This window comes from Bidens hawaiensis, unplaced genomic scaffold (genome assembly GCF_021521415.1).
Source record: "Bidens hawaiensis isolate Kalapana, Puna unplaced genomic scaffold, B.hawaiensis_p1.1 tig00062679_1, whole genome shotgun sequence".
In the NCBI taxonomy this organism is placed as follows: domain Eukaryota; kingdom Viridiplantae; phylum Streptophyta; class Magnoliopsida; order Asterales; family Asteraceae; genus Bidens; species Bidens hawaiensis.
The window spans coordinates 8118-28216 of NW_027501254.1; the positions used below are offsets into that span (position 1 = coordinate 8118).

The following is a 20099-nucleotide window of genomic DNA, read 5'->3' on the forward strand; positions in this document are numbered from 1 at the left end:
GGGAAGGGTTAGGAATGCTCTTAGTTAATTATAGGATCCACTAACTGTGGAATTTTAGTAATAACTGTCGATAGAGTTTCAAAATAGGTCGGGGGAGGTAAATATTTATGGTTTTTGATACCGATCAGACAGCTTTACTCAAATGGCTCAAGGACAATTGATCATTATCAAAATAACCCAAACCGAAATACTCAGTAGACAAGCTTAAAGCTTACGAATTCTTATATTAAAAATAATCAACTGAACTAAACAAAAGAACTAACAACCTTATTTATAAGTTAAAACAAACATTGGGTCGGGCCGACTTAATGGACTAGATGTTTCTGCATCAGTTTTGTTAGAAACACGAACCCACATTTATAAAATCAAATAGTAACATTTGAGACCAAAACGGAAAACTTGTAAAGGAGGAATCAAATATGTAATTTGGTCATAAGCCATTAGGAAAAAAAATGTGATTTACCCACATAATAACTTATCTCATCCAAAAAGTATATCTCATCCAAAAAGTAGATGATAATCTGATATAAAATCATAAATGGGAAGTCAAAAAATGTCTGCATATTTTAATATAATATTGGTAACCCAATCACAACACAATACTTTTGGCAAAATTAATATATTTTCTTGCGCCAGCATTATTCTAGTTTTTTTTTCTAAGTGAAGGCACGAATAATTATGTGTAATTTGTTTTATAATGGCCGATTAAAAGGACAAAAGGATTATTAAGTCTCCTAATTTATTTTTTATACTATCCATGAGGCTGTTTGAATAATAAAAAATCAGTCCCACACAACATAATAGTGAAGCATTTGGTATTATAAATAGTAGGTTACAAGAGTTAGAGAATGCATCCCAATCATTTGTTTCTTATTCAATGGCTTTGTCATTCAAGATTGAAATAAAATGTAGCAAACTTATACCACCCTTTGTTCAAACTTATCCAAGACACTCTCACTACAAGTTAGGCTTCATTGATGAGTTTATGGCTGACCTTAATGTAGGTGTTGTTCTATTCTTCTTGGCTAATAGCAATCATGGCCCAAACTTAGTTGCCCGACTTGAAAACTCGCTAGCAAAAACCTTAACACGATTATACCCGCTTGCGGGTAGATATATTGAAGAAACTCGCATAGTTGATTGCAATGACCAAGGTGCAAAGTTTATGCACGCTAAAGTTAATATCAAACTTCAAGATTTTCTTGTTTCCGAAGAGAAAGATAAGTTCATTGATGAATTCATTCCATCCAAAATAGGGGTTGCACGTCGACAAAGTGACCCCTTACTCGCAACTCAAATAACCATTTTTGAATGTGGAGGTGTAGCTATTGGTGTAAATGCACCGCACATGATTGTTGATGCTTCCACATTATGTACAATCATAAATGAATGGGCCGCTACAAACCTCGAACAAAATGAGCTTGAATTCGTTGGTCCGCTACAAACCTCGAACAAAATGAGCTTGAATTCGTTGGGCCTGGTTTCAATTCGTCTGTGTTGTTCCCTGCTCGTGGTATTAGTTCATTTCCAGTGCAACCTATGAACGATGGCGTGTTGAACCAGTATACCAAGATTAAGCTTTCATTTAATGAGAGCGTGATATCAAACTTGAAAGCAAAGAGAACCAATAGCACCCGACGATGGTCAAAGGTACAATTGGTAGCGGCAATCATTTGGAAAACTTTCATGGTAGCTGATCTAGCAATATACAAATATCAAAGAGAGTCTATACTCATTCAAGCAATAAACTTAAGAGAAAAAATGGGATCCTTAATACCCAAAGATTCTTGTGGGAATCTTATCGCGTTGTGTGCCACACAGTGTAAGACTCTTGAAGCAATCGAAGATTTGACAGATCGTTTAAGTGATATTGTCAAGAAAGCGGTAACTGGCTTATCGAAAGGGGACCACAATCGTGAAGATGGGCAAGTAATGGAATTGAATTCGCTATCAAGTTTGACTAATATTCGTGAATCTACTAATGCAATAATTATAACTAGTTGGTGTAAGTTTCCTTTCTATGAATGTGACTTCGGTTTTGGAAAACCAGTTTGGGCAGCCCCTGGGACCATACCGATTAATCACTCGGCGTATTTGATCGATGATGCTAAAGGTAGCGGAGTGGAAGCATATGTCTTTCTCGAAGTTAAGGATGTTCCTTATTTCAAAGAAGCTCTACAACATGTTAATGCTTTTGAATCTTAAAATTTCTTGGTTATATTACTATGTGTTTACTCGTGTTAATGCATTGTGGTTTCCAATGTATTGTGTATACGAGTTTTGGATCTATAGTTTCTTTGTACCCATACTCTAATCGTGTGATTGAATTACTTTGTGTTGTGCTAGATATGGTCTATAAAATCTAAACGTAAACTACCCTAGACACTCTAGAAAACCCCTATACCTACCAAGTGTAGTAAAGCTTAATGGAAGTCTGAATATCGAACTCACGAGTCATTAACAATAACTAAATTAGACTCCAAAAGGCAACTAATAGATTTGATTGATTTGATTTTTGAAAAGAAGGTTTTGAATGGTTTAATTAAATTGAAATTAAAAGTAAATTAAACTAAAACTTAACAACTATCAAACTGATAACTTAGAAGAACTCATGAATGAGAAAAGCACTATCCAAGTTAGAAAACCTAATTGTGACTCTTGGATTTTTCTCTGCTATTGCTATTGAAACTATGATGGGACAGGGATCTTATACTACGACACCCTTAGACAACCTTGTGGATCTATTATCATTCTTTGGGTGTGACCTAAAAAGAAATCCTGAGGTGCGTGTGATACTCACTGGCTGGTCAAATTACTTCTCAGTCTCTCCAACAACACTAATGTACTAAAAAGATATATTATCTCTAAGTTTCATATCTCAATACACCTAAAAGTGCAAAGGGTACAGAATAACAAAGAAACTAGAAAATATAGGGAAACCTCCTCCATGAGAATTTACACCTAAACACCTAACCTCACGGACAACCCGACTATCTATTACCTCTCAACTGTCTACATAGGTAAGTACAAAACTCTAACAACTCACCAATCAATGTTCCAATGAGTTATGATGTCTAGCAAACCATAAAACAATCTTAAACACACTAGTAGAAGACTATGGAACAGAGATTAGCAATAAATCAAATCTAAATTAGCATACGCATCAGATTAGTTGTAAAATGATCTTTACATTAACATATATCCAACAATAAAATCTATAAATCGAGAAAACATCCAAAAGTCAACAATTATTCATCAAAACTTAGGTAGTTATAAAATCTTTTAAACAATCATGTTAAAAAGCATAAAACAAATCGAATAGTTCATACCATGATGTCTAGAAATCTGGAAAAACAAAGAAGTTAAAGAAACATAAACCGAATGATTGTGATTGACCCGATTCGTGATTGTTAGCTTTAATTATTGACCCCAATCAGATTCTCCACTCCAAAATCGTCCAGAATATACAGTTATGACGATTGGAAATGAATAACATCGAATGGAATCAAGCAAAAGTATTTATATTCGATTTTATGGTTATTTTCTGGATTCCAAAATCTTAGCACGTCTCGAAGATGGGGTCTAAAGCCCTAGCGACGTGTGAAAGAAAAATTAGTTGCGACCCAATTTTTTCAGATTCAACATCCTAGCGTGTCTCGAAGGTGGCTCCTTGAGTCTTAGCGACGCTATAAGACATGGCTTTCTTGATTTTTGTTTATTTTTTTCCTTGTATTTTCCCGCTTGCACGTTTCTTCCATGATGTAGCATCGCTTTCTGCTCTCTCTACGCACGGGTACCAGTAAAACACATAAATAAATAAATAAAAACTAAAAAAAAAATAAAATGACTAACTATTTAGTACTCTAAAGCCCTAGCGACATGTGAAAGAAAAATTAGTAGCGACCTAATTTTTTCAGACTCAACATCCTAGCGTGTCTTGAAGGTGGCTCCTTGAGTCTTAGCGACGCTATAAGACATGGCTTTCTTGATTTTTTTTTTTATTTTTTTCCTTGTATTTTCCCGCTTGCACGTTTCTTCCATGATTTAGCATCGCTTTCTGCTCTCTCTACGCACAGGTACCAGTAAAACACATAAATAAATAAATAAATAAAAACTAAAAAAAATAAAATGACTAACTATTTAGTCAAAAACGAATACAAAACGCACGGAAAAACAAGTGTGTTTTGCAACACATTAAACCAGGAAACTGACTTTCAAACGATCGCATAATAAAAAAAATTAAAAATATACTACATATTAGAAAAATAATTCTACTCTTAAATTAAATTAAAGAAAAACTATTATATAACATTTAATATCATATAATTAGTACCAAAATTTATGAAGTATTCGTGTTTTAGTATAGAAAAGTAGTATTAATTGACATATTTTATTTTATAAAATTACGTAAGTTTTCTACATATTGTTTTAATATAGATTAAATGGCATATAATAAGTTTCTATTAAGATGTATTAGATAAGTATAAACTAGAGAATTTGGTATTTAATAGTTTGGGAATTAAAAAGTTTATAATTTCTCACAAATTACATAATAGAACAACCACGTTATAAATATTTCAATAAATGTTTAGATTTGATTAATAAACCTAGGTTGGGCCCAAGGAGATAGCAACACCGGCCCATACTAAAAAATAATAAGTCACTACAAAATATCATCGTTCACATCTCTCGCAGTCTTGAAAACTCTAGAAAATCATCTCCTGAAACATCGTCGGAGTTCGCCTCGCCTGAAAAATGTGTCTAGGCGCAAGAGTCGCTCGCCTTTAATAACTATGTGATGAACATACATGCATATACGTGTGATAAGGTCAAATATATACATATTATTATATAGAGGAGGGTTAACGTACAATAATAGATTATCGTACATTAGGTACGCGAGACCCTGCACCACCAGATCCTAATTGCAATTAATACTACGCGGTGGCATAATTGTAATTAAATCAAAAAAATATTTCTCGCACAACAGATCGTCATTTGTTGCAAGCCTTCAACCATAATCAAATCATCCACAAACTACTAAAGCATAATCAAAATCGATAAACCCATTATCGCTATAGTTTAATAATCTTCAAATTGATCAAAAATTGTTGATTTAATCAATAAAATTGATGTGTAGAAGGCTTTAGAATCATCAATCGATTATGAAATTGCATAATAATACACTTAATTGAGCTATGATTAGGGTTCATGTTTAAACGTTTTGGACTTTTTGTACAGAACTTCTAAACTTTTTGTACAGAACTTTTAATTTTTTTTGTCTAGAACTTCTAAAGTAAAAAAGTTTAGACCAAAATGAAGAAAAAACGTTCTGACCAAAAATGAACAAAAAGTTTAAACGTTTAACTAATACGTTCTGATCAAAACTACAAATTTAAACGTTCTGACCAAAACGAACACATTTAAACGTTCAAGTTTAGATGTTCTGTACCAAAACTTTAGAAGTTCTAACAAAAGGTTTAGAAGTTCTATACAAAAAACTTTAGAAGTTCTATACAAAAACTTTATACGTTCTGTTTAAACGTATTATACGTTCTATTTAAACGTTCAGAACAAAAATCAATTAAACTTTAAAAAGTTGAGTACAAAAAGTTTATACGTTCTGTTTATACGTTTTAGGTTAATGTTAATACGTTCAATGTTAAAACCCAGAACTCAAACTCAAAATTGATAACTGAAACTTCAAATTGATGATTAATTGGATCAATTTCAAAGTTTAATTGATCAATTAGTTCATCAATTTCAATTTCAATTGATCAATTTGATAAACTAACCTGTGAACAACTCGTGACGGAGGAAGATGGTGTTCACGACGGTAACGTCGATGGTCGCGACGGAGAATACAATCGTTGGACGGTGACGAATTGATGAACGGTGATAGTGAAGGCAGACGGAATCGATGGGAGCAGTGGATCATAGTTGATGAAATTTACAATATTGCCATCGCGTGATTTTGAAATCAACAGTGTAGGAACTCGCGTACGTAATGTACGATTAGGAATTATTGTATTGGATCTTTTATCTTATTATATAAATATTTCCTACACTATTAAATAATTGAGCTAGGTTTTTATCAAATATTACTTTTATTTGGCTTACATTTGAATTTTAAAGGTTTAATAAGGCAACGAGCTAAAACGAAATATGTTTACTAATTTTAAGACAACGAGCTAAAATGACATATTTTGTATTAATGTGAATTTAAATTAAATTATAAGAATGAAAAAAATAAATAAAGCAAACTAAAATAAAAGTTGTTCGAACAATTTGTGATATCAAACACTTGGGTTACTAGATTACTTATTTTGTTGAGCTTTAATTCAAACCATCACATAAGTATATGCCAGTAAGATATTATATTAACATCGATTATTTTTATGTTAAATTATGAGATTTATGTGAAAACATGACAAAGTGAAGATTAGTCAAATATTCAAAGTTCTTGGAAGGCATCATAGACCCGTGCCATTGCAAGCTTAATTGAGAGTGAAGATTAATAGGTTGTATATATGAATATAAATATTATGAGGCCCATCACGTGAACTCAATTTACAATTCATGTGGCCGCCATATATATGAATATAAATATTATGATTAAACAGAGAGAAGGGAGGAGTTCGACAAAGGGGTTGCTCTTGAGGCCTGGTCAACGCACGAAGAAGAATAGGCAACAGAGGGTTTCGTAAGTCGCAAGGAGAGAAGAACATCTGGTTTCGAGCAGGGAACGTTTAGGTTCAACACCTACTCAACCAAACATCATTATTATTGGTTCGAATCTATTATTTTCATCATGAATTTATTATTTGAACATATTTATTTTGGTTTGTTCTTGAGTATGGTTGTTGGCTAAAACTTTAGACTGCATACTTGGTTTTGGTTGTTCTAGTTTTATTATTCCACAGAATTCTTGGTGATTGTTTCATATGATAGGATTTTGTTAGGTCATCTACTGTGTGTTTTTTACTAGTTTATGATTGAATTCGAATAAGATCATAGGAATAATATTATTAGTCAAACGAATAAAAGTGTGCTGCTAACCTAGAAAGCTGTAAGGTGATAGGTTATTGCTAGATCTTTGTTGATTGAGATTGCTAGATTTAGTTCTTCGTAAGGAGTCCGTCTAGGTTTGATTAATTAATATTGTCTAGCGAGTCAATTAAGTTCGTCAAATTACCTTTGATTTCCGCGCTGTAAGGTAGGATTTCACTATAAAGGTACTCTATCATAATTAATTAGATAACCGTAATGAAGTCTAATATTAAAACTGGTGTTTTAAAAAACTTAATATAAATCCATAGGTTTCTTCTTCAGAAGGGTCAGGGTCCTGTTTGGGTTTTCTTTTAAGTGACTATTTTATGATCCCGATTCCATAACAAGCATTTTCCGATTAATTGATAACTTAAACTTTGGGGATTCCAGCCTAGGTGGTTTTTCATCGTCATCTGATTTAAATTCATAAAAATATTCTTTCCGTTTTTACTTGTTTTTTTTATTAATTAGATTTTAATATTAGTTTAATTAATAGTATTATAATAAAACCCCCCTTAACATATAAAATAAATAGTCGCGTCAGTTAGTAGAGTCTAATTTAGCTAGTTACGTAATTTAAAGAGTCTCGTGGGTTCGATATCCGGACTTACTTAGCTGTACTAGAGTCGACCGGTTCACTTGCCGGTTAGTAGTTTTAGTTAAGTTAAGAGTCTAGAATTATTACTTAGTGTCTAGATTAGCATAGTTTTAGTTAATAATTCGCTCGCCTTTAATAACTATGTGATGAACAAACATGCATATACGTGTATGTGAATATATATGTTACGTGTATGTGTAGTTATGCGTATATGCATGTGTATATGGTGTGACTGTGGTTACCTGGTTATGATGGTTGCACTTTTTACTACGTTCCAGAAGCATTATATGTTTACATTCGTTCGTAAAATCAACATCTCATCTTTCTATACAAGTTGAGTTCTTTTTATATGCGTAGTTCGTACGACTTGCAATACTTTAATATGTTTGTTAGATCTTATTTTATGCTTATTACTTGTATACATTGTAACACATTAAAATGTTCAAGCTTGTGAAGATATTAACTAAGGGGGTGTTTGGTAGAGGGATTTGATTGGGGAGAAATGGAATTAGAAATATTTCTTTTGTTTGTTTTTCACTTTTCGTTTTTATCTCTCTTTCTATTTCTCTAAAACTAGAGAATTCCATTTCTCTTTAAAACAAAGAGAAATTCATTTCTCAGCAGCCTCCTCATAGCATGTCACCACCTCGTCTCCGGCCACCACCTCGTCTCCGGCCGCTACCCCGTCTCCAAGTCTGCAACCGCCACCCCCGTCTCCAAGTCTGCAACCACCACCCCGTCTCCGCCGTTCGCAGTGGTGAACACAGAGATGGTAACCGGTTGTAGGTTGCAGGTGGTACGGATGAACGGAGATTAGGGTTTCAAGTGGTGGTTCGTGGTAGGTTAGGGTTTTCAGATGGTCGGGTGATTGTGGTCGCAGGTGGGTGACAGTGGTGGTGGAAATCGGCGGTGGTCGCAGGTGGCTTCTGATTATCATCATCATCATCATCGCCACCATAACCACCACCACAAAATCTCCAAAGAAGCAGTGATGACAGATCTGAGTCTCCTTTTTCTATATCTTATGTTCCAAAAATTTGAATCTTTTTAATTTCTTGTGTACTGTGGTTGAAGAAGGGGATTTGGTGGTGGCAGCCGGTGGTGGTGGGCTGTGGTTGAAGAAAGGGCTGTGGTGGTGGTGCTGGTGGTGTGGGGCTGTGGTGGTGGGGCTGGTGGTGGTGGTGGGGCTGTGGTGGTGGTGCTGGTGGTGGTGGGGCTGCGGTGGTGAGTGGTGTCAGGTTGGGTGGAGGTGGGGTTGGGTATGGTAGAGTTCTCTGTTTATTTTCTCGTGTACCAAACAAGAGAAATGATTCTCATTCTCCATACCAATTCTCTTTCTCTACAATTCCATTTCCATTTCTATTTTCTCTCATTTTCCATTCTCTGTACCAAACACCCCCTAAAGGTTATAAAGATAAAACTACATTCCTTAAGAAATCAAAATTTAAAAAGATGTGCTTTGTAATTTTCATAAATTTGTAACATTCTCAAAACCAAAAAAATGTTCATCAATGTATTCTAGTTCAAGTTAAAATTTCGAAACGATCATTAAATAGTAAGCAAATTTCATACATTTTACGTAATATAAACCATTTAATTCTAGATAAGGGGTGAAAGTGGGAATTTATGGGTAGTTTGTTGTGTCATTAATGCCTCTCAGTTTATCCATTAACCAAGTTTTTAAGTACATACTAAAATAACTTAAAATCTTATTTTCATTTTCTTTTTATTAAAGTCACTCAAATTGTTAGTGTTTGTCATGTGAAATATTTTAATTGAATCTTGATTATTATTTCGTGACTCTTAGTTCAAAGTTACTTAAAATGAACTATTATTCTTCACTTTCTAATAGGGGTGAGCATAAATCCGGTAAGACTCGCGAGAACCGATCAGGATTAGACACGGTTATTTATAATAGGGTCGTTTCCTGGGTTCAAAGAATACCATTAAACGGGTCTGGGTCAGTCCGGTTCCTGATCAGGCCTTGTAGGTCTGGCCATTTTCTTTTTACATAAACCAGGTAATACCTGTGATACCCGCCAAACCCAAACCGATCTGGCTATTTACAGTAGAGTTGGGTCTTGAGAATATCACTAAACGGATCCAAGTCAGGTTTTACAGGTCTAGTATTAATTTTAATTTTTAAACAAACAATCGTTAAATATTAACCAAGACTCAATACACTTTCTCTAACGAAAGGTTAAAGTGACTTTAAAATTTAAATAAAAGAGCTTTAAATGAATTCCAACAAAATAAAGGACAATTTTCTTCAGATAACAATATAACCGAACAATAACAATAACATAACCGTCGAGGCATCATAAGTAACAACTTAAAAGTACAAGGACTAAAACTAAAAAGCTACATTTTCAATTTAACCCCTAACCATTTACATACATAAACACACTCTTGTTTGTTTATTTATTGCTATTGGACAATTTTCTCTAGATAAAAAGGTTTTTTTATTAACGATCAGCGAATAAAGCCTGATAATCCGTGGTAACCCAATGGCAAAAAAACAACTCCATACACCCCCAATCACAAACAGCCTGGGTAGCCCAATCTAATCATCTTCTATTCCGAGGAAAACCTGTCGCCTGAACACCCAATGCAGTAACCCAATTTATTTTTTATCTAGTAATAAAACATTTAAAACGGTTCACTCCCATTGAACGAATAATAATATGACCGAACAATAACAATAACATAACCGTCGATTATAAACCCCGAGGATATTAAAACTTACAAAAGCAACAGATTTAAAGTATAAGAGGTGAAAGTAAAAAAACATATATTTCCAATTTAACCCCTGTGAGTTCACATACATAACCAACCAACACACACACACACTCTGTTTGTTATATATTTATATATCTATATATCTATATATCTAGGGTTAGGGTTTCATCATATTCATTCATTCAAACAATAATAATAATAATATCATTCCAATGGAGGAGATTACAGAAGCAGTTGAGAACATAACCATCACAACCAACTCACAGAAGAAGAATCGGATCCAAGTATCCAATACCAAGAAGCCGTTGTTCTTCTACGTCAATCTCGCTAAAGTAATTCATTATTATTATTATTAATTAATTGTTGGATTTGTGTTTTGTTTTGTGTGTTAATTGTGATTTATTATTATTAATTTATTATTATTAGTGTTAATTGATGAATTTGTGTTTGATTGTGGTTAATTATTATTGTTATTATTGTTATTATTATTATTATTAACTGATGAATTTGTGTTTTGTTTGTGGTTAATTATTATTATTATTATTCACTGATGAATTTGTGTTTTGTTTTGTGTGTTACTTATTTTTATTTTTATTATTCACTGATGAATTTGTGTTTTGTTTTGTGTGTTACTTATTTTTATTATTATTTTCATTATTATTATTATTATTATTATTAATTGATGAATTTGTGTTTTGTTTTGTGTGTTAATTATTATTATTATTATTATTAAGTGATGAATTTGGGTTTTGTTTTGTCTGTTAATTCTGGTTAATTATTATTATTATTAGTGTTAATTGATGAATTTGTGTTTTGTTTGTGGTTAAGTATTAATATTATTAGTTGATGGATTTGTATTTTGTTTTGTGTTTTGTTTGAGGTATAATTATTATTATTATTATTATTATTATTATTATTAGTTGATATTTTAGTTGATGGATTTGTATTTTGTTTTTGTGTTTTGTTTGTGGTATAATAATAATAATAATTATTATTATTAGTGTTAATTGATGGATTTGTGTGTAAATTGTGTGTGAGATTTGATGATTTGTGGTTGATTTTGCAGAGGTATATGCAACAGCATGTGGATGTTGAACTATCTGCACTAGGAATGGGTGAGTGGTTTGTAATTGTTTGTTTCGAATGTGTTTTCTGTTGATTTGTTGAATTAATGCGGTTATGGATCACATATTGTTCTAATTGTTTCGGTTCGGTGCCTATCGGTAACAGCACCATTGAAAATATTGAAAAATATCGAAAATGAGAAAATATTAAAACAGAGTATTGGTACTGATTGTGTCGGTCGGTACCATTGAAAATGAGAAAAAAAACCGAACGGTACTGATACCAAAAACATGACACACTGAGTACCGGTACCGTGCCGAAAAATTTGATTGGGAACTGATCGGTACCGGTACCACTGAAAATACAGAAAAATTACCGAATTCGAAAACATGAAAAACAAAGTATTGGTACTGATTGTGTTTGGTGGGTACCGATACTATTGAAAATGAGAATACATAAAAACCGAACGGTAGTGATACTAAAAACATGAAATGCTGAGTACCAGTACCGGGTATGGTGCCGAATTTTTTGGTTGGGAACCGATCAGTACCGGTACTACTGAAAATACAGAAAAATAATAAAACATAATGGTACCGATGCCAAAAACATGAAAAACCGAGTGCCGGTACCGGTTTTTCAGTTCAGTACGGTTGGTTTTCGGTTGGGAACCGATCAGTACCGGTACTACTGAAAATACAGAAAAATAATAAAACATAATGGTACCGATGCCAAAAACATGAAAAACCGAGTGCCGGTACCGGTTTTTCAGTTCAGTACGGTTGGTTTTCGGTTTGGTACTGGTGACATTAAAAATACAGAAAAGTATCGGAACAGAATGGTACCAATACCGAAAACATGAAAAATCAAGTACCGGAACCGTTGAAAATATGGAGTCGAATGGAACGGATACCGAAAACATTAAAAGCCGAGTAGCGGTAGAGGTAACGATTGTGTTCAAATAAAGTACCGGAACCGTTGAAAATACGGAGTCGAATGGAACGGATACCGAAAACATTAAAAGCCGAGTAGTGGTAGAGGTAACGATTGTGTTCGGTTGGGTGAGTTTCTTGTAATTGTTGAATCGGTATGTGTATTATGTTAATTTGTTGCATTAATACATTTATGAATCGCACACTGTTCAAAACTTAATTATTCATGTGTTTATACATATTCACTGAGGACAAGGATTACACGAGGAAGATGATGTAATGATTTGAAAATTTGATCTGTGCTAAATTTTATGTGTGTTTGTGTTATGAAATTTGTAAGCTCTAAAAAGGTGATGACGTGAAAGGAAGAGATGGTTACTTTGGCCAGAAGAGTTATTAAAATCCAAATGACAGAGACAACTAACAAAGAGACGAGATTCCTAGTGACATAAGTCAGCGCCTGATGTCCTTGTCCAAACCGTTTGACCTTCTTGTCCAAAGTCAACGCCCACGCAACTAAGACCAGTGCGAGGCAGAGGCAAATTGCGGACACCTTTTTTTAATCCGTACACAAAATACAACACCTTTGTTTTCAACAAAAACTGCCTCTTTGTCAATAATATCAGTGTGCATAGTGCGTACACCCCAGCCAGAGGCGTCCGAACTTCAAAACGAGTGTCATAAGCCCCCACCTCCAGGATTCCATTCCAAACAATTCGGTGTGTTTAAGGAATTGGAATCTTGGAGGTGGGGGCTTATGACACTCGTTTTGATGTTCGGACGCCTGGTATCCGGTTGGGGGTGTACACATGCTGATATTATTGACCGAGAGGCAGTTTCTGTTGCGAACAAAGGTGTTGTATTTTGTGTACGGATTAAAAAGTGGTGACCACAATTGCCTCTGGCTCGCACTGGTCTTAGTTGAGTGGGCGTTGACTTTTGACAAGGTCAAAAGGTTTGAACAATGACATCATGTGCTGACTTATTACTAGGATACTCATCTCTTTGCTAGTTGCCTTTGCCTTTTGGATTTTAAAAACTCTTCTGGTCAAAGTGGTCGCCTCTTCCTTTTATGTCAGCGCCTTTTTCGCTAATAATGAAGTTTTGTATCTTTCTATGATATCATGTTTTCCCTTTACATTATTTTAAGTTGATTTATCTCTAAGAGAAACAATACATAGTGACATTATTTCCTAAACCTTTCTTGTTATCTATTTGATTAAAGAGTACCATAATTTGCAAACGGACGTACAGTGCAACAGCGATTCGACCGAGAGTCTTGACAGGATCTTGACCACAATTTCCTGCAGAAGCGTTGGTGGACCGTCTGATAATTCAGACGTCTTTTGTTGCTACTGATTGCTGGTTTCAGTTGACATTATTTCTAGGGTTCTTCCGTGATTGATTTGGGGGAAAATATAATTATAATGTTCATTTAGGTTAATCTACGAAGCCCTTTGATTTTAAGGCATGTCGACTAACAACAAACAGTATCGTGGGACTTTAACTAGAAAAATGTTGTTGGTATTTCTGTTGCAACAGTAGTTAGTAGTAACTATACCTGCTTAATGCTTACACATTGTTATCATGTTGATAAGTTTATGTTGGTTATCTTTGCAGCTATTGCCACTGTTGTCACAATTGCGGAGATTCTCAAGAACAGTGGATTTGCCATCGAGAAGAGTAAGAATATATATAACTTGTAAATGTTATCGTTCAAGTATAAAATGCATGTATTGTTTGTATTCATGTTGATTCAAAAAATAATTGCAGAGATTATGACATCCACTGTTGACATAAAAGATGAATCTAGAGGACGTGTCATCCAAAAAGCCAAGGTAATTTCATATATGGAAGTTATACATTAAACTATTAAAGATCTAGTAGTGCTTGATTCTTATTTTAAACTTGTTTTACCTCTTAACTCATTTTATTATAAGAGGTTTAGATTATTATTATAATTAACACAATATTTGTTATTTTGTTTAGACAAAATTACAGCAAACGTTCTTTACGTTTTCATGAACTTGCCGGTTTCATTCTTTATCATGCTTATCATCCTTTATGTCTTTTTGTAACAAATATTGTTCTTTGGATTAACGGGTGTTAATTCTTTTTTGTTAAGTATAGTTGTGTGCGTTGCACTTTAGGGTAGTTTTGTCCTTTCACCCTTTCAAGGACTAATTGTGTAATTGTTAGGTAAAAGATGGGACCCAAAACATTAATAATTACACAAATAGTTTTTGAAAGGGTGAAAGGATGAAACTATTATAATGAGCAAGGCACATGACTAGACTTAAACGGAAATAATTAATGCCTTTTGGTCTATAGGACGATATTTGTGTAACATAAAGAATGATAAGCGTGCTTTTTGAAGATAAATGATGAAACTTGCAAGTTCAAATCAATGTAAAAGGACGATTTCTATAATTTTGTCATTTGTATATAAAGTAATTTGATGTCATTTGTATATACATGTTACCCAACCCGAGAAGCCTTATTCAAAAAAGTGATAATATATTATTGTGGTGATGTTTGTTGTTTAGATCGAGATAACATTGGGGAAGACGGAAAAATTTGACGAACTGATGGCTGCTGCTGAGGAGGAAAGGGAGCTCGCAAATGGTGAAGAGCAGAATTAAAAGAAGGCTTTTACAAGTCTTTGAAACCGTTGTCGTATTTGTTTTATGATAAAATTGGTAGTAGCATTTAGAACAAATGTTTTAGTTAGAGATCTTATTACCATACCTGTCTTTGTTTGTTTGATGTTATTTCATTATGCTTAACAAAAAGTAACTGTTTTTGGGGGATGGTGGTGGGGGTTACTGGATCTGAGTTGTTTAACTAAAGAGGTTTTGACAGGTCGACTTTGTTTAATTAAATGAGTTAAAAAAAGTCAACCTGAACATGACCTGTTTAATTAGACATGTCAGCCTGCTGGATTGTTTTTCTGTCGTGTTTAATTAGAAAAATTAGTCCATCAATCCACCCATCTGTTATAAGTTTAGAATAAAAGTAAACAAAGAAAATATGAATTCAACCCTCCCAACATGTTTATGTGACTAACTAGATTACACCCTGTTTAAGCTGCTAACCCATTTATATAACGTGTTACATGGGTTCAATATGTCCTGATTAGGGTTAGTAATTTTGATTAAAATGATCATGTTTTAGTTAGTGACAGCAAACAGTCACAAATTTCTCACGGTCTGACTTGTCTAAGATCATATCCGGTTTTCCGGTTCAACGCCACTATAACAAGCGGCCTAAATGAAAGTGGTTTAAGAGAGCACTTATACATGTTAACAATTAGTAAATACATGACACAAGTTTCATGTGGTCATACATATTATTCCAAATTCTTTTATTTATTCAGGCTTGGACTAGACTATAACCATGACCTAATCAAACCGAGAATCGAATCTCTCTTGTACCGCAAACTGAGACCCATGAGTGTATATAACCAGTCTCGATGGTCTTAATCTGAATCATGTTTTGCACAACCCAAAACAGAAACAGCTAAATGAAGAAAAAAAGTAGGATTAAGTAAATTTTATTAAACATATTAATTAGCTAAACGAAGTACTCTGTAACAAACAAGTGGACGTGAAGGAGTGGTTATTGGGCATAACTAGAAATCATGTGGGCTCTGCCCGCGCAGGTTCGAATCCTGCCATCCACGTTTAAATATTTAAAACAAAAAATAACATTTTTATTAGCTTTTAATGTTTATTTATTCCCAAGAAGGTTAATAAAGAAATACTGACATGGCATTAATCTAATCAAAATTTCTATAGGCACTAAAAGTTAATTCAAGATATTTGAAGATACTTTTTGGTATGCATGTAAACAAACCGAAAGTTTGCTGAACTGCTCCTGAATCGTTTGGTGGGAAGCCCGTTTATATTCATTTATTTATAAACAAACATGAACAAAAAGTTTGTGTTTGTTTAATTAAATGAATGAACATGAACACATATTTTGTTCGTAACATTTATTTTCATGCACGCTATATGTTCGTTTATTCATGCTCGTTATGTTCGTTTAATTAAATGAATGAACATGAACACATATATGGCTAATTATGTTTGTTTATCTTTGTTCGTTTAAGTTCGTGAACTGTTCGTTTAGATTTTAAATAAATGAATATAAATGAACACAAACATTTTCATTTTTTAAACAAACGGACATAAACATAAAATATTTATTCGATTAAATGTTCGTATTCGTTTGGTTCAATTAGAAACCTAATTTTCAGATACCAACCTTTTTTTTTTAATTAGAGATATCACTTAAGTTGTGGATATATATGTGAAGTAATTCCAACATTATCATAATAGAGCTGTAACACAACACTGGTTTAATGATTTTCTATGCCACTAAAAATAAATACGTGTTATTTTCAAATATCACGTACGTCTATACACATAAAGTAATTTTAGCATTATCATTAGACGTGTAATGCACACATGAAATTGATTATTTTTGTGATTTCATAATAACGTATTGGTTTTAATTAAAATGGTTTTTTGGTTTCATTTTCTAGCGTTATTTTTCTTATAATTTAGGTTCTTTTTTCTAAACATGTTTAACTTTGTAATCAAACATATTCAACTACATAAATATAATTGTTTCTATATACTAATGTTTATGTATAATAAACTAACCAATTTGTGCGTCTCATTTTTAGTTTTGGATTATGAATATAGTTTTTAGGTTTTTCTCTTTCGTTTGTTATGTCGTGTGTACCGAAACTGAAATCTTTTTCGTCTCCTACGACCTGCAATACTCAAATTTATATCCAACTACACTTATTAAAAATTATTCTTATTTTTGAAAACACAAGAGTTGTTGTTTCTTTAGGTTTTGAACCACGTCTAGCGGATATTAACGACCAACAAGATGTATCTTTTAAAGATATAAAAAAGTTTGGCCATAAACATATAAAAATATGAAAAATTTGTCCTTCGAAAATTATTTCTTGGCCGAAGGTTTGGCTCGCACTACCCAGCCTCGGGCTGGCCTGCATGTAAGTCGTAGATATGTCCCATAAACACCCAATAATTGGCTTAGTAGAGATATCAAGTTTGAATTTAGGTTATACACTCATACTCGTTTTCTACACTTAAAAGTCTTAAAATCACCTCAAGTGAAAATTGTGTTTTATTTGGTCCCAAGGAATAAAATGAAAATAGCTATACACAATTTGTTTCAGTTTTTTTTGTTATGGCATTTGGATAACATTGTTTTAGCTTTTTTCTTTTCTTATCATGACAAATGTATATTTACTTAGCTTTTACTAAAGTAGATAGATAAACTTTGTATTTTCGTAAAAGAAACATGATTTTTCTTATCGTATTTTTCATCAACATTTTGTTATGATATAAACATGCAACTTTATTTATTTATTATTATCTTTTTGTTTTTTTATATTATAATAGATATACATCTTTGTACTACTTGTCAGCTTTTTATGTGATAAACAAACTTTTTAACAATTATTGTTGTATAATTGCGTACCTGGAGGATGAATTCGATCAATGGTGTAAACCTGTAACATTGATTTCAATCTTGGTTTCTTGAATAATTACCCGGTTTAATCTCTGAATCGTGAATCACTTTCAGATAAACCTATTTGCGGGTTACACGCAATGATTTATCGGATAAGACAGAGATTTTCTGCACATGAAATTGGATTTTGAAGAATCTGTGAGGGGAAGGTTCATGTACATTTTATTCTTAACATGAGAATGTAGGAAATAATACAAATTTATAAAAAAATGAGAACGTAATAAACAATACCAACTACAATACCAATCTACATAAACATTAATTGATAATAACAAAGAAAAAAACCTAAAAATTACAACAAAAAAATCAAAATCAAAAACAAAATAATAACAACATACCAACAAATATTTATAACAGCAAAAGAAAAAATCTAATAACAACAAAATATAAATCAGTAAATACTTATAACGCTTCATAATCGAAAATTAGCAAATACGAACAAAAAATAACAGCAAACACCTATAAAAATAAACATAATCATAACAGCAAATTGGTTCTCACTGTTTTCATGTTAAGAATAAAATGTATTTGATCATGTTTCGAATCTGTGATTGTGATGAAGAACAAGAGAAAGTAACCGTCTCTTCTGTTCTTTCTATGCGATCAAGTTGGGAATACTAGAGAATAAAACCATCGGTCTATATAAACCGATTTCCATCTCTTATCCCACATAAGCCCAAATAATTATTTAGAAGCCCACCTATTATTATACGTAAGCCCAAGTATAGCCACATAATAAATTCAAATAACATTTAGAATTAAATTGAGCCCACACTCCCGCGCCACCTAACTCGTTTAATCTCTAACGTTATTTTCTCGATCGACAAGTTAATCCAATAACACTAAAATATCCAACAATCCTCCCCTATTTTAGTGATATCCATGATTAGCTTAACCATCATCATAGAAACACAAACGTATGCATAAATGAAAATGTCCTACGGATTGAATTTTCATCTTAGTAAATTACACGATCAAAATATTCGAATATCGGGGTGTTTTATGGATTGAACCCTTGCTATCCATTTGAATAGTTCAAGGCAAAATACACATACGTTTATAAATCCAAATTCCACTCGACACAATATTTTACTAGGCTGTGTCCTAATCCTTCAAAGAATATATCAAAGCTCAAGTACAAAGCTTCTTGAAGCGGCTAAACTTCATATTCTTATAGGTAGTTCATTATTCTCGCACCCGCACTACAATTTATCAATGAACTATTAAGAAACTATACTTCAACCTACTTTATCTCGCGGTCCGAACACAAACCTTGGGATGTTTATAATATTGTGTTCCAATATCTATATGACAAGCTTTCCGCATTGAATTCAGCATCTAACGTTGTATTAGATGGGAATTGGGTGTATTGACATATGATATTAATGTATGGACTTTAAACCCATCCCCATGACTGATATGTTCACGAGATCTCTTCCTAACCGATCATCAGCCAACTTATACTCATATATTACACACCAACTGATATCATACATTGTATTGTATAACATATAACCGTCAAGACTTTCCATTATACATTTGACCTAGTCATCACTATCTCACCTGATAGATTTTGGTGATATCGGTTCGACCACAATGGAATTTAGTAATCACGGTTTCTTAGCCATTTCAACCACTTTTATCAATTGTTGCAAATGCTAGAAACTCGAATTCCATTGTTAAGTGATGTAAATTCACTTCTTAATTACCTAAGAAATGAAACATTCTCCAAAAGAGAATACACATCCGTAGTTAAGCGATTTGTTTACTACTTGTGTGTTGAGCACTAGGATTACTAGTATATCTGCTCAAACTGTCCACAACATACACTATGTAAGTCTTTGTGCAATCATAGCATACATCAAATATCCAATTAACTTTGAATACGCTAATTGTGAAATAGAATCACCTTGACTAGGTAAAAGCTTGATATTAGGATCTATTTATAGGAGTGCTAACCGAAGAACAATCAGGCTGATTGAATTTGTTCAATACGTTCTCAATATAATGAAATTGAATCATATATACCATTTTTTACCTAGGATAACAACAACCTCCTCCAGATCCTTTATATCAAAACTAGAATATAATAATTTATTTGTCTAATCAATCACTCAAACCTGAGTAAGATAACAAGGAATCAATCA

At 33.0% G+C, this 20099-nt stretch overlaps 2 protein-coding genes across 2 annotated transcripts; both read left to right on the forward strand.

Moving 5' to 3' along the window:
* The first annotated feature begins 863 nt into the window (after positions 1-863).
* On the forward strand, positions 864-2398 carry LOC143603770 (vinorine synthase-like). The gene is made up of 2 exons (XM_077080473.1): positions 864-1429; positions 1462-2398. The coding sequence occupies exons 1-2, from the start codon at positions 878-880 to the stop codon at positions 2203-2205; spliced, it is 1296 nt and encodes a 431-aa protein (XP_076936588.1). The 5' UTR covers positions 864-877; the 3' UTR covers positions 2206-2398.
* Positions 2399-10561: 8163 nt separating this feature from the next.
* On the forward strand, positions 10562-15152 carry LOC143603772 (uncharacterized protein At2g34160-like). The gene is made up of 5 exons (XM_077080474.1): positions 10562-10719; positions 11454-11502; positions 14002-14064; positions 14155-14219; positions 14928-15152. The coding sequence occupies exons 1-5, from the start codon at positions 10600-10602 to the stop codon at positions 15021-15023; spliced, it is 393 nt and encodes a 130-aa protein (XP_076936589.1). The 5' UTR covers positions 10562-10599; the 3' UTR covers positions 15024-15152.
* Positions 15153-20099: the final 4947 nt, after the last annotated feature.